The sequence below is a fragment of the Protobothrops mucrosquamatus genome, unplaced genomic scaffold (genome assembly GCF_001527695.2).
Source record: "Protobothrops mucrosquamatus isolate PMUCROS unplaced genomic scaffold, P.Mucros_1.0 scaffold2913, whole genome shotgun sequence".
Taxonomy (NCBI): domain Eukaryota; kingdom Metazoa; phylum Chordata; class Lepidosauria; order Squamata; family Viperidae; genus Protobothrops; species Protobothrops mucrosquamatus.
The window spans coordinates 58,338-73,427 of record NW_015388939.1 but is presented as its reverse complement, the minus strand read 5'-3'; the positions used below and the strand labels follow the sequence as shown (position 1 = coordinate 73,427).

Here is a 15,090-nt window from a genome sequence, read left to right as displayed (position 1 = left end):
GTCCAGATGCCTCCAAAGTCCACAACAACAGTTGGCAGCAACAGTTGGCACCACCAGTCTCTCTCCTCCTGGTGCTTCTTCTCTAGAATTCCTCTTCGGGTTTCAGGATTCAAAACCACCCCCTCCCTACTCTTTATTATTAAAATCCGAGGCTAGAAACCCCAGCCAACTCCCTTACTTCACACTCTCGCTTGCCTCCATTTCAGATATCCTCCCACGGAGGAAGCAATAAAACTTCACTCTACTTAGCCTCTATTTAAAATACCCTTGATAGAAAAATAAAATAAGCTTCCAGACCTTCTCTTCTCAACTTCAACCACCCCGGCCTTCTCCTTTTCTTCCCTTTTCTATCCTTCCTCCTTCCACTCACGCCAGCCACACCCAAAGCCAACTGCAGCTGTCCCAATCTTTCCCTTCCCAGTCAAGCTCCTGCAAGCACTCTCAGGCAGTCCCCGCTACATAAACAAATGCAAAGTTATATGTCCCCTGACTAAGACCCACTAACTACTCCAGCTTAGGATAATGTCCTCACTAATAAAATAAAGAAGAGTGAGATGTGGGGGGAAATGCACGCGCAGCAAACTGCCGTGCTTTCCCCCCCACAAACCTCATAACCTCTTGATACCCTTTATCCCAATGAAGCAGCCAGAAGGTCATACCCTTTTGACTTAATGCTTCACCTACCTAAACAGATAATATGCTTAAGTTTCTTTCTATATCTTTTTGCCTTTGTTAGTTCCTTCTGCTTTCATCTCCCTGTATTTGTTCTTACCTGACCTTTGACCATGTAATGTGTTACTAGAAAATAGATGCTTACATGAAGACATTTTCCAATGAAGAAACCTTTGTCAGCATCTAATGGTTAAGCTGGTGTTTGTAACAAGTATATAAAAAGAAATAAACTCAGAGTTTGTCAAGCTGTGTCCTGCAGCTTCAAACCTCTACTCAAGACATGCCTGCGTCTTTGTCTTAGCGTCTTACACCCTAGTCCTTCTTTTCTCTAGACTGGCCATACCCAGTTCCTGCAACCATTCTTCATATGTTTTTGTCTCCAGGCCTTTAATCATCTTAGTTTACTTCTTTGCACTTTTTCCAAAGTCTCAACATCTTTTTTGTAAAGTGGTGACCAAAACTGGATGCAGTATTCCAGGTGTGACCTTACTAAGGCTTTATAAAGCGGTACTAATACTTCACGTGATTTTGATTCTATGCCTCTGTTTATACAACCAAGGATTGTATTAGCTTTTTTGGCTGCTGCCGCACACTGCTGGCTCATGTTTAAGTGATCGACCACTAGGACTCCAAGATCCCTCTCACAGTTACTGTTTTTGAGCCAGGTTTCTGTAAAATAGGCTTGTTCAGTCTTCATCTAAACTGTGAAGTCTTTTTTCTAAGTAGAAGAACTGGATTATAATCTGAAAAACTTTTAGGCAGAATATCCACTTTTGAAATTTTATTAGCAAGATTCTTAGCAAGATTCTTGGAAATCCAAATCATATTGATTCTTGAAAAAGATTTATTCAAGATTTATTTCAAGATTTATTTGTGGCTCCTGGCAGTTTTTCTCTGAGGAGCCCTGTTATGGGAATACGAGATCCTGGAGGATCTTGTACTCCATAACGCATGCAGCACCCTCTCTGCCTACACTCCTTAGCGCCAGCCCTCAATGGGCTCAACACCCACACCCGCAATCACACCCCATTGCAGCACCTCACCGCCCAGCTGTACTTGTACTGCAACACCCCATCCCCACCTGGCCACGCTCCATAGCATTTACCCACCCTCTGGCCTCTTTGTGGACTGCCCAAGGAAAGTCTTGTGACCGGGATTTGCAACTTCCTGTTGACTTCCCCATTGACTGTACTTGCTGGAAGCTGGCAGGAAGTTTCAAGTTGCTGTCATATGAGGTCCTTGCTTAATGATCCACAATCCTCGCTTAAAGATGGTAACAGGCAATGCTGGGATTGCTGTTGCTAAATGATGCAGTCACATGATGTTGTCCTTTACATGCACATCACTTAGTGATAGAAATTGTGGTCCCAATTGCTGTTGTAACCCAAGGACTACCTGTAATGCTCTAATTTAAAGAACAAATTGTGAATTACTATTATAACACTTTTGGATAGTCTGGGATGACAAAACAAAATAATAAATAGAAGAATATTCTTGTTTCTTTAGCATTCTTTCTCCAATTTTCAGTGCCTCATATGAGAGTCACAACACATTGCCTTTGTGTACATGAAACAAATCAAGGTCAGCCAATAGCTTTCTACACTGTTGCACTTTCAGTGGAGACTTGTACAGTACCTGTGTGCAGCCTTTAAGAAACAGAGCTTTGAGTCCACCACAGCCTCTCACCAAAGCTTGGATGCCATCTTTTGTCACTTGGTCACACCATGAGATATTGAGCTGCTCTAGTAGATGGCACCCCTCACTGGAGGGAAAAAGGGATGAACACAGAAAGAAAATGCAGATATACATGTTAAATCTAAAGATAAACATCTTGCTTCAGGAACCAAGATACGTTGTCCCTTGCTTATGCTTATTGCTCTAAACTGTTAATAGCTTCCTTCGCTGATGCAGCCTGAACAGACAACCCAATTGAAATATACGAGGGCAATTCGGAAATAAACCTGTTTGGTTATCAATGACAGACACTTACAGATATACAGAACTTTTATTATACACATTAGAAAACTACAACATTACATTACTTTTTGACATAATTGCCATTCAAATTGAGGCACTTGTCGTAATGTCTTACAAGGTTTGAAATTCCCTAGTAGTAGTCACTCGGCGCCAAATCTGGGCTATGCTGGGTTGATCAAATACATCCCAACAGAAATGCTTCAAAAGTTCTTGGGTGCATCTAGCGTTGTGCAGGCGAGAATTATCATGAACCAACACCACACCGGAAGTCAGCATGCTTCGATGCTTGTTATGGATGGCTTGTCTGAGTTTTCGTAACGTTTCACAGTAGACTTCTGAATTGATGGTTGAACCACGCTCCATGAACTTAACTAGCAGTACTCCTTTGGCATCTTCACATTTGGTGGGATTTTCTATGGCACTACCTCCAGTGTGGTGTTGGTTCACAATAATGCTTGCCCGCAAACCGCTAGACGCACCCAAGAACTTTTGAAGCAGTTCCATTGGGATGTTTTTGATCACACACCCCCTATAGCCCAGTTTTGGCGCCGAGCAACTACTACTAAGGAATTTCAAACCTTGTAAGACATTATGACAAGTGCCTCAATTTGAATGGTGATTATGTCAAAAAGTAATGTAGTGTTGTAGTTTTCTAATGTGTATAATAAAAGTTTTGTATCTGCGAGTGTCTGTCATTGATAACCAAATGGAGGTTTATTTCCGAACTGCCCTCGTATAACTGGAACAGCCAGAATACTTATAGAAACAGGGCTGGAAGAAAGGGATTGGCATGTTTTTGCATCCTGCCATTAGGGACCTGAAATAAGACAGCATCTCTGATTTGACTGATAATTCTCTATTTGCATATTTCCTGTTAACATTCCCAATGTAAGGCTTGCTGATGATGGCTGCTCAAAGGCTTATCAAAAATCCTAGACTTAGGGCTTCCGGTTCCAGTTCGTGGCGCCGCGGTCATGCGGAGAGACTCCTCTCTTCGCCGGCTGAGTTTCCTCTGCCGGTAGACCCTTGATTGGAGGGGCGACTACCATTGAGGAGGCCCCTCGTTTGACTGCAGAAGGGCAGCGGTGTCTTCTGCAGTCCGAGTAAGCTCCTTTGGGCCGACGGAGTAAAGATCAGTCAGTAAAATGGCCGATCACTTAGGTGCACCAGCCATAAGCCACAAGAACATCTAAGCGAAATAGAACCACCGTGGAAGATTCGGTGAGACCTTTCCTTGCCTCTACTTTCCCTATTTACTCCTGTGAAAACCTTTTTTGGAACTATTTCCCTATTTTGTTAAAGCGGCGTTGTTGATGGGGGAAGAAAAACTTTGGAACAAAAGAAAAATTAATTTCTACTTTTTAATGGTTGATTTTATTTTTGGACATCTGGGGGTCCCAAAATTCCCTGATATAGAGACTTAATATGCTAGTTATTTGGAGAAAATTGCTTTCTTTTACTTTTCACTATTTTTTTTAATTAAAGAAAAGAAGGAAAAGGGAAAAGAGGAAAGAAATTATTTTTACTGGGGGTTTGGAAAGACTGAATAACTTTGGATAACCCTCTGGGGACATCTTGTGGTGAAATTACCAACTGCAATCGTTATTTCCTTTTCTTGGACTCTGAGTTTGACTTTGACCTTCAAATTATCACAAAAAGGAAAAGATAAAGAAGCTGTACAGCTGGCTGGAGGCGGATATTGACTGATTGTTATTAAATACAGCCTCCACCAAAAGAATAATGGCTCTAAACATTACTGAAATGGAGGAACCCTGCCTAGACTTTGATTACAAGTATATATTGGATAAAATTCTTCAAAATACTGAGCTAATAGTTGCCTGTACAAAAGAGATTATTTTTCAACGACAAATTAAAGCACAAGGTGCAAGTGAGCACTTTGCAGGCCAAGAAACAGTAGAGGGGATGTATACCCAAGAGACCTGTTCTCAACTTTGCTTACAACCCACTGAGATGGAGGAATTAAATTCACATCTGGATTATCAACCTACATTGGAAAAAAACTTTGATGCTAATGAACAAATGATTTTTAGCACAGAAACTAAGGATATTACCCCAGAAGGGCAAGCTGATGTGCAGAATCCAATTGATTTCTTGACAGATAAAAAATCAACAGAACAAAATAACACTAAAGAGGATTATACATCATCTTATATACAATCCATTTGGATTTTGGATGATTCAAAAGTGACTGCAATTAAACTATACACAACTTCAAAAAGGATGGGGATTGAGGTCCAATTATGAGATATCGAGAATTGCTACACCTTTGTTACTAGCCAATTAAAATGGACAATGGGAGACTTTCCTTTGGTTTACGTATTCCGGCTAGAGATGAAGGGAGACTTATTTGCGGATTTAGAGTCTTTATTATGGAAAGCTGTTTGGAATAGAAAGAAAGCTAGAATAAGATATAAATATGGAATTTAAGATTACAGTTATGGGTTGCAAAGGCTTCATAGAGATGCGGATTGATTTGGATTTGGATTTTTAAGAGGTGTTATTAGGATAAGATTTTGAATTTAGTATTGAAATATAGTAAGAATACACTCTTTGGAATAATGGATCTTCCTTCTTTTCTCTTTCTTCCGCTTGGTCTGTTTCTGTCTTTTTTTACTATTTTTTCTATTTTCTTATGTTTTTTTATTATTAGGTATGATAATTAATTTGTGGAGGTATAATGAGAAAAAGATTGCAATAATGGAAGAGATGAAATTAACAAATGAAGAATTACTGAATAAGAAACAGAATATAGTTAAGAAATGTAAGAATGTAATGATGGAAATAATATGTTTAAATAAGAGAAGTTTGGGACATCCAAATGGTAAATAATATGTCTGTTTAAGGCTAGGTTGGATATGGTATTTGGAAATTAATAATAGCTGAAAACAGGATTTTGATTTACATAGGTAATGGGTTGCTGATAACTTTTATTGATTAATGGGATTTTTATTTAGGAATGTATTAACAAATGAATTTTATTTAGAAATGTATTACTTTGACTATATTATGTTAATTGATAGAGAGGGAAATTTTAAGAAGTATTATTTGAGCCGTATATTTAGGATGTTATTGTATTCAACTGATTACCCTATCTCCACGTTGGTTCTTAAGCTTCTTGGTGCAAAAATGGAAAAACCAATAAAATTGTTTGGAAAAAACAATAAAAAAATCCTAGACTTAGGAACTGTCCTGGGATCAGAAAACAGCCTACTGGCATACAAAAAGTCATGCTGTGTCCCGCCCGAGTCTCAAGAGCTACATTAACTACAAAAGAACCACATATTTCTTCCTTCAAGTTATAAACTGGGCCAGTTCCAGTGCTATCAGAAATTCAGGCACATTGGACAAGGAAGAGAACAAATGCATCACAAAGGCATCTGACATATTTAAATGAAACAAAATCACTATGAGTCTACATTTATTAACCTAGCTCAAGTGGTTAGTTTTATGAACAGTGTGAACACTCACCTCAATGCTTTCAGGGACAGGTTGGTTACTGATGTGCAGGAAGCTAGATCAAGATGCCGTAACTTTGAGCAAAATTTACTAAGGCTAGTACATGTACTGGAAAAAAATAGAATACCCACAGGTTCATTGTGCTTTTATTTACAAAAATAGGGAAAAGCATTTAAGACATTTTCAGATGGATACCAATTCTAGCAATTAAAAGATATTGTGCCGCTATTCCATCTTACCTTCCTCAATGATTTTCTTGTGATAAGAAATAAAAATAGATATGTTGAAAACATTGCAAATTTACAAATGGGAATGACACTAAAAAGATCTCTGTAATATACAGTATTTTAAACAGAACATTCACATCTCTCATTCCCCAAATGGTAAAACATTCAAGGCTTTTGATGTAGAAAAAATCCATGCATTTCCCTAGGGAAGATGAGAAAGTTCTATTTTAGCCTATATAAAGAAGTGCACAGAACAAGCAGCATGAGTTTGTTTTCCAAGTAATCCAAAGTGAGATAGTCAGAATTCTGCTCAATTAAATTTACTTTTAATGAAATCACATGTATGTTTTAAATTTATAGTAAACCCCCCCCCCCTTGTTTATTAGAAAACTGATAGTCACAACTGACTCTGTTCTGTTTAACTGAAAAGTGTACATGGATCCAATGTAGGGTGGATGTAGGCCATATAATATGCAGATATGGATACATATAAGAAGATTAAGGTGAACCTCACCACCAATCTACTCTAATCCCATCCCAACATCCTTCTTCAATCATGAAATAAGAAATAGAGTATTACATGAAAATACAGGTAGTCCTCAACTTACGACCACAATTGAGCCCAAAATTTCTGTTGCTAAGCGAGACATATGTTAAGTGAGTTTTGCCCCATTTTATGACCTTTCTTGCCACAGTTGTTAAATGAGTCACTGCAGTTGTTAAGTTAGTAAGACAGTTGTTAAGTGAATCTGGCTTTCCCATTGAATTTGCTTGTCAGAAGGTTGCAAAAGAGGATCAATGACCCCAGGACACTGCAACAGTCATAAATATGAGCCAGTTGCCAAGTGTCTGAATTTTGATCACATGACCATGGGAATGCTGCAACGGTCATAAGTGTCAAAAACTGTCATAAGTCACATTTTTCAGTGATGTTGTAACTTCGAAAGGTCACTAAATGAATTGTTGTAAGTTGAGGACTACCTGTACCCTATTTGAGCAAATTAACAATAAAGGAGTGGTGGGGCAGGGTTGATCATTTGGAAAGAGGAATCATAGTATAATCTTATACATGTCTTCTCAGAAGATCCTACTAATTTCCAATGAGGTTTACTCTCTGTTAAGTCGTACAAGAGTGAAGTTTTAAAGAGTTAATGCAATATTCCAGAGCTCCAAAATAAATGTCACTTACGTGTCTGTAATCTTGGTGCAGCCATTTAGATTCAACACTTCAATATTTCTGCAGCTCTGTGCAAATGTCCTTTATGTAAAGAAGTATACATTCTTTCAGGCAATGGAACATTTTATAACAATTATTTGACTTTTTTTAACCTGTTTTTATTTTATTCAAAACCAAGTTAAAATACAAAATACAGAACTCAAAAAAAAAAATCCAAAAGGAATTATTTGACTTTTAAAAAGTTTCATATACACTGGAAAGTAAAGCCAGCAACATAAACTTTCACTGGTATTTTGATAATATCTAGAGAAAATACCCAGTTTTTAAAGAAGCAAAATAAAAACACCAAACACAATCCTATTGAAAATATCTTTCCAACAGAATCCCAAAGATGCTTTTTCATGAGGCAACTGGACTTTCTTGTTTTTCTTTGAAGACATTTCGCTTCTCATCCAAGAAGCTTCTTCAGCTCTGACTGGATGGTGGGGAATGGAAAGATTTATACTCCTTGCAGACAGCTGGTCATTTGCATTCTTTTAGCAAGTTGTTAGTGCTACCTGGAGGTTTATCTGTGTCGTCAGGGTCACCTGAGTGATGTAAATGTGTATGGAGCCTTCTTGGAACTGTTGAAAGGACTGTGTTGTAGACTGGAGATAGATGATGTCGTATCCCTCCCCCTGTTGAGAGGGATAGGACATCATCTATCTCCAGCCTACAACACAGTCCTTTCAACAGTTCCAAGAAGGCTCCACACCCATTTGCACTACTCAGGTGACCCTGAAGACACAAATAAGCCTCCAGGTAGCACTAACAACTTGCTAAAAGAATGCAAATGACAAGCTGTCTGCAAGGAGTATAAATCTTTCCATTCCCCACCATCCAGTCAGAGCTGAAGAAGCTTCTTGGATGAGAAGCGAAACGTCTTCAAAGAAAAACAAGAAAGTCCAGTTGCCTCATGAAAAAGCATCTTTGGGATAACTATGACCTGGATGACTGAGAATCTCCATAGACATTTCCGACAGAACAAATTTCTACCAATTTTGAACCCCTATTTTTATATTTAAAGTGGCACCAATGGTTATGTACCATATGTACGCTGGCCTCTACTGGGATAAGCATTACCAGAGTGATAGGTATTTTAGTTACTCTAAGCAACATAATAGAAATTGTATATCTTACCAGGAGTGACTTAACAGAACTGTTCCAGATAAAAGCTGAAGCCAGTCTGTGTTGTTGCATAGAATGCTGTCCACTCTCCTGTAATTTTGGTTATATATTTATGTCTAATTGTTTTAATAGTAGTTTCTATTTTTTTTAACTGTTTGTTTTGTTGTGCACCACCCAGACTCACATCTTTGAGATGGACAGTTATATAAATTTGCTAGCTAAATAAATAAACAAATGGCTTTTTTCTATCCCGTTTCCTAAAAGCTTTCCCATTACATCACTACATAGTACTAAATCTTCTGCTTAGAGTTGTGTGGAGATGGGAAAGGTCTAGAGCAGGCTTGCACAACATATAGCCCACAAGCAGCCTTGTGTAGCTTACCGTTTTTCTTAAAAAATGGTAAGTTTACAGCTACTGCTGCCCCCCAAAACATGTAGCTGACCAACTCCAAGCCTTGATGATGATGCTAGTTCCAGTATTTCTGCCACTCCACTAGTCGTGGAACAGCTGATTGGCACTCCTGGTATTTCTTTGTGGCCCACAAGGATTTTTAATTTATTAATGTGATCCTTTCCCTGGTGGGTGCAGGCCTGGTCTGGAGGATAGAAGAGAGAAAGGATGCTTCCCTCCTACAGCATCAAAGTTATATTCTAGTTTAGTGTTAGAGATAACTTTGGTAACACAAAATTCAAATATTTGAGGATGCTGCAGCCTCAGGTTTTATACCCCAAATTAGCTACTTGCCCTATCCTCTCATGCCCAGTTCTCAGCTGGGTGTTAAATAATTTGTGTTGACCTCTCTACCTCAATGCGTTGTCTCCCACACCTAGGCAACCACGTAGACTCAGCTTTCGAAGGAATCCTCCACATCTTTTAGAAATATTCTCTACTACACGTCCCTGTAAGAAGAACAGGAAGAGAATCTTCTAAATTAATTTTCTTTGTTTAATTTTACATGCAGCAAACAACTTTAAAGCCCTCCTTTCCTATTTGATACTATTTTTATCATACCTTGCTATCCTCCTTCACATCTGGGCTGTACATTTAAATTGTATTCAGAATGTTTTGCTCTGTGGAATGCCTGTATTTATTTGGTTCATTAACAGGCATGTCTAGGATCAGTTCATAGAAGCTGAAGCTTACACTGTATGTGCTAAGCTTGTGGCACTAAGATTCCTCTCTGTGGCAAACAGGTCAGCTGAATATGTTCAAGCATAAGCACAAATCATAATTTAGTATGCCATCATTCAACCAATCTTATATGTTGTTTATTGTGCTATATTATTTCTCAGTTTGTGCCTGCAAAAGACCCTGCAGCTAACTTAACCACGTAAACATGCATTCCACAGTCATATAAAATCAGGGGGGGGGCTGATCATGGGCTGATTTTCTTAGAGAAAGCTGACTTTGGCTTTTTGTTACAGTTTCCTCATGCTGCTCAATGTTAGATATACCTCAAAGATATAATATTAATATAATTATAAGACACAAAGATCAAATTCAGAGGATTATTACCTCTCCAAACATAATGGATTTTTTAAAAATATTTTCAGATTAGGGATATAAATCTTTGTGCACAGATGATACTGAATGAATTCATATAGAGATAAACATACACAATATAAATCAGTGGAGTTTTCCATCTAAAGCATACTATGGCTTTAAAGGTTTTTAGGTAAAGTAAAAATTAACAATTTGTCTCTCGAGATCTGCAAAAGATGACATGGTTTGTTACTAATCTGAGGTACCACCGTAATTATAGTTTAACCAGAAAAAAAATCTTTTGCATGTCACTTAATTATACCTCAATGTCCCTCTGGAAATCAAACAAGTCAATGCGTTGCCAATTACTACCATCCAAAGCTAGGACATTCCATGCCTGTAATGAAATTGATAGAAAGTTGAAAAAGGAATGACAGATATATACCTCTAAATACAGGAAAACTTAAGACAGATAAAACCTGTGTACTCATTTAAGCCACTCCAAAGCTGCTGTCCTCTAGTAAGTATAATAGTATCAGTGAGGTACTTCCTCAAGAGAGCCAACACATTCATGCACAAAAAGTCTAAAAACATATCAGTTTTAAAAAATGTGTAAATCAGATCAGAGTTAATCTTTCTGTAGCTAACCATTTAAATCCTTACATTCAGAAATTACAGAGGATACATACATACATGCATGAACAACCCACAGCTGACTCTTCCATACTTCCATTTCCCAAATACAAGTAGTCCTCAACATATGACCATAATGGAGGCTGCCCATTATGGTTGCATGCTGTGATAGCCATTAAGCAAGACATCCTCACTTAACAGTCCTCATTTAAGGTGACCAACTTTTTTACAATGAGGAGGACACAAATAAATTGAAGAAAAAAAATATCGTAAATGAAAGAAACATTTTATTCATTGCAACAATAATACAGAATACACTATAATATGATAAATGCATAATAAAAACATTTGTAACAATAACATTTTATATTGTAATTATGCTTACATGCCTATTAATTATTGTTTAAATGAGTACTTTTCCATTGAATGAATATTTTTTGTCAATGTATCATCTTCTAACAATATATTGGAAATATCTGAACAAGAAATATCCTTCATATTGAATTTTACGGCAAGTGCTGCAGCTAGAGTATCAACATGCAATTTCGATTTCTCACTTTTCCAAAAATCATTAGCAATTGAAAAAACCCTTTCAACTGCTGCATTAGTTCCAGGGCAGCACAACGTAAATTGAACAAGAATAAATAAATTTTCACATGGAATATGTTCATTTTTGAAATGGCTGAATATTTCCACCCTTTTATCAATTTCAACGTGTTTATTTTCCCACTGTATTAATTTTTCAGAATTTAAAAATACATTCAGTCTTCTAATTTCTTCAAAGAGACAATTGTCGTCTATTTTAATGTCTGGCATTTCTTTAGATAAAAAATCAACACAAGATTCAATATCTGTCCAATATACTTGCGATGAAGTCAAAAAACACCATTGAAAACTGTTATTTCCTGTGATGTTTGTTTCAGACCATTCTTCGATATATTGAAAACATGTTTGGTAAAAATTCTGCGCTTCTTTGATAAACTTTTCTGTTATGCCCAGATTTGATTCCTCTAAGTCTGACAATTGTCTTTTTATAACTAAAGGAAGAAATTTTACTTCAAATCAAGTTTTATATTGAAGGATAAAGTCATTCAAAATAAGACTAACTTCTGTAGCTGAAATGTGTTCACCTTCAATCTTTTGAATCGTTTTGTGAAAAATAGATGCTTGATTATGTACAAAATACATTAATATCTCAGATATTTCATTATTGAAAAACGATTCCAGGATTTTAGGACATTTGTCTAAGCTTAAAAAATATGAACGGAGAGGCTCAAATAATTGTAGAAAACGCTCTATAGCAGGTGTTAGAGCAAGCCATCTAACTTTTGAATATCCTAAAAGTTTTTTGTATTGAACATTTGCTTCTTCACAAAATTGTTTTAAAGTAGCCACACGAATGGTAAAACGACTAAAATACAAATAAATTGTAGTTATTATTACTTCTACATCAATTGGCATGGCACATTTTATTTATTATTTAAATTTATATACCGCCCTATCTCCCTTACTGGACTCAGGGCGGTGAACAGGCGATAATAAAAATCACAATAAATATTAAATAAAAAGCCTGCTCTAAAATACCCCATATAAAAACCCCTACCAAAACACAATCAAAACTACGCCAGGCCGGCCGCATGGAATAGATGGGTTTTCAAGGCTCGGCGAAAGAGGCACAGGTCCGCAGTTGTACGTAGGTCGGGGGGTAGGTCATTCCAGAGGGCAGGAGCTGCCACAGAGAAGGCTCTCCCCCTGGGGGTCGCCAGCCGGCATTGACTGGCCGACGGCACCCTAAGGAGGCCCTCTCTGTGGGAGCGGACTGATCTAAGGGAGGTATTTGGTAGGAGGCGGTCTTGCAAATACCTAGGTCCATTGCCATGGAGCGCTTTAAAGGTTGTTACTAACACCTTGAAGCGCACCCGGAAGGCCACAGGCAGCCAGTGCAGCTCGCGCAGGAGAGGTGTTACATGGGAGTATCTAGAGGCCCCCAAAATCCCCCACACGGCCGCATTCTGAACTAGCTGGAGCCTCCAGGTGCACCTCAAGGGGAGCCCCATGTAGAGAGCGTTGCAATAGTCCAGGCGGGAAACAACGAGGGCTTGAGTGACCGTGCGTAGAGCGTCACGATCCAGAAAGGGGTGCAACTGGCGTATCAGGCGAGCCTGATGAAAAGCCCCCCAGGCCACAGCCGTCACATGGTCTAAAGACAGCCGAGCATCCAGGAGGACGCCCAGGTTGCGGGCCCTCTCCGCAGGGAATGACTCGCCCCCGATAGCCAGAGATGGAGCCAACTGGCTATGTCGTGACGCCGGAAACCACAGCCACTCGGTCTTGGACGGGTTGAGTCGAAGCCTGTTCCTTCCCATCCAGACTCGCACGGCCTCCAGGCACCGGGACATCACTTCCGTGGCATCCAACCCCACCAGGCCCCACCTCTACATGTCGACCCACAGTAGACGCATGACTACTTTGAGGTGGGGCTTTGGTGTCTACTAGAGTGGGTCACCGAAGTATATTTACAACTTGTCCTCTCCGCTCTCCTGGCTGGGGACACCATGGGCACAAGTGAGGCACCTCGAGGTCGACCTCTGCCCCCCTGCCAACACAAATTGCAACTGGTCCGAGAGGTAGGAGGAGAACCACCGTAAAACGGTGCCCCCAACCCCCCTAACTGGTGCAACAAGATACCATGGTCGATGGTATCAAAAGCCGCTGAGAGGTCTAGCAGGACCAGGATAGAGGAACACCCTCTATCCCGAGCCCTCCAGAGATCATCAACCAACGCGACCAATGCCATTTCCGTGCTGTGCCCAGGCTGGAAGCCGGACTGGCGCGAGTCTAGATAGACAGTTTCTTCCAGGTGCTGAGGGAGCTGTCGTGCCACCACACTCTCAACAACCTTTGCAAGAAAGCGAAGGTTGGAGACAGGACGGTAGTTGGCCAAAACAGCCGGGTCCAGAGAAGGCTTCTTGAGGAGGGGCCTCACCACCGCCTCTTTCAAGGCGGCCGGCAAGAACCCCTCACTCAAAGAAGCGTTGATTCCCTGGAGCCAGCCTCGTGTAACCTCCCGGGAGGCCAGTACCAGCCATGAGGGACACAGGTCCAGTAGACATGTGGTGGTGTTCAGCCGTCCCAGCATCCTGTCCATGTCCTCGGGAGTCACAGGATCAAACTCTTCCCAAAAAGTGGACTCAAGACCTGCCTCCATTGGCCCGCCTGAACTAGTCCAATCGGAGGCTAACCCGGCCCGGATCCGATCGATTTTGTCATGCAGGTAACACCCAAATTCCTCTGCCCGACCCTGCAAAGGGGCGTCCCGGACCCTCTGATGAAGGAGGAAGCGGGACACCCTAAACAGGGCGGCAGATCGGTTACCTGCAGACGCGATAAGAGCGGAGAAATAGTTTCGTTTTGCCGCTCTTATCGCCACTAGGTAAGTCCTTAAATGGGACTTTACCAGTGTCCGGTCGGATTCGGAGCGGGTGGCCCTCCAGTTACCCTCTAGGCATCTCTTCCGACGCTTCATCACCCTCAGCTCCTCGGAGAACCAAGGAGCCAAGGTAGTCCGGCATCGGGTGAGAGGCCGCAAAGGCATGAGCCGGTCCAGGGCCCCCGCGGCCGCACCATTCCAGACGGCCACCAGGTCCTCAGTCGAGCCGCGGGTCAAGGTCTCGGGTATTGGCCAAAGCTCCGTCTGAAACATCTCGGGGTCCATCAGGCGCCTGGGACGGAACCATTTTGTCACTTCTGGTTCCGCCTCCCCGTGGTGGGGCGTAGCGGTAGGAAAGGCCAGCCGAAGGAGAGAGTGATCTGAACATGACAGGGGCTCAACGACTATTTCCCCTAAACCACGATCACTCAACCACTGGCCGGAGGCAAAAACTAAGTCCAGTGTGTGTCCTCCGGTGTGGGTAGGGACATCAACTAATTGGGTCAGGTACATGGCCGTCATGGAGGCCATGAACTCCCGAGCCACCTCAGATGCTTCACCTAACGATGGCAGATTGAAATCCCCCATGACTAACAGTCTGGGGGTCTCAATCGCCATCTCGGCTATCACACTGAGAAGCTTGGGTATGGCTGCTGATACATAGCGGGGAGCCAGGTATACAATCAGCACGCCCTGCTGCCTCCCATGACCCCACTTCACACCTAGGGATTCACAACCGGCAGTCTGCGGCACAGTGGTCTCCCTTGGATCCAGGCCTTCCTTAATAATAACCGCCACCCCCCCACCCCGACCCTGGGCTCTCGGCTGGTGAAATGCACGGTAGCCT

General features: G+C 40.8%; 1 protein-coding gene across 1 annotated transcript in view; it reads right to left on the bottom strand.

The window, feature by feature from the left end:
* The window catches only part of LOC107296641 (F-box/LRR-repeat protein 20), a gene marked incomplete at its 5' end in the record, with an annotated part of 96,189 nt that overhangs the window by 32,573 nt on the left and 48,526 nt on the right, over positions 1-15,090 (bottom strand). The window contains 5 exons of the mRNA XM_015825987.1: positions 2,308-2,434; positions 6,139-6,234; positions 7,543-7,611; positions 9,503-9,597; positions 10,503-10,577. Coding sequence (XP_015681473.1) covers positions 2,308-2,434; positions 6,139-6,234; positions 7,543-7,611; positions 9,503-9,597; positions 10,503-10,577 — 462 coding nt within the window. The remainder of the gene's footprint in view (positions 1-2,307; positions 2,435-6,138; positions 6,235-7,542; positions 7,612-9,502; positions 9,598-10,502; positions 10,578-15,090) is intronic.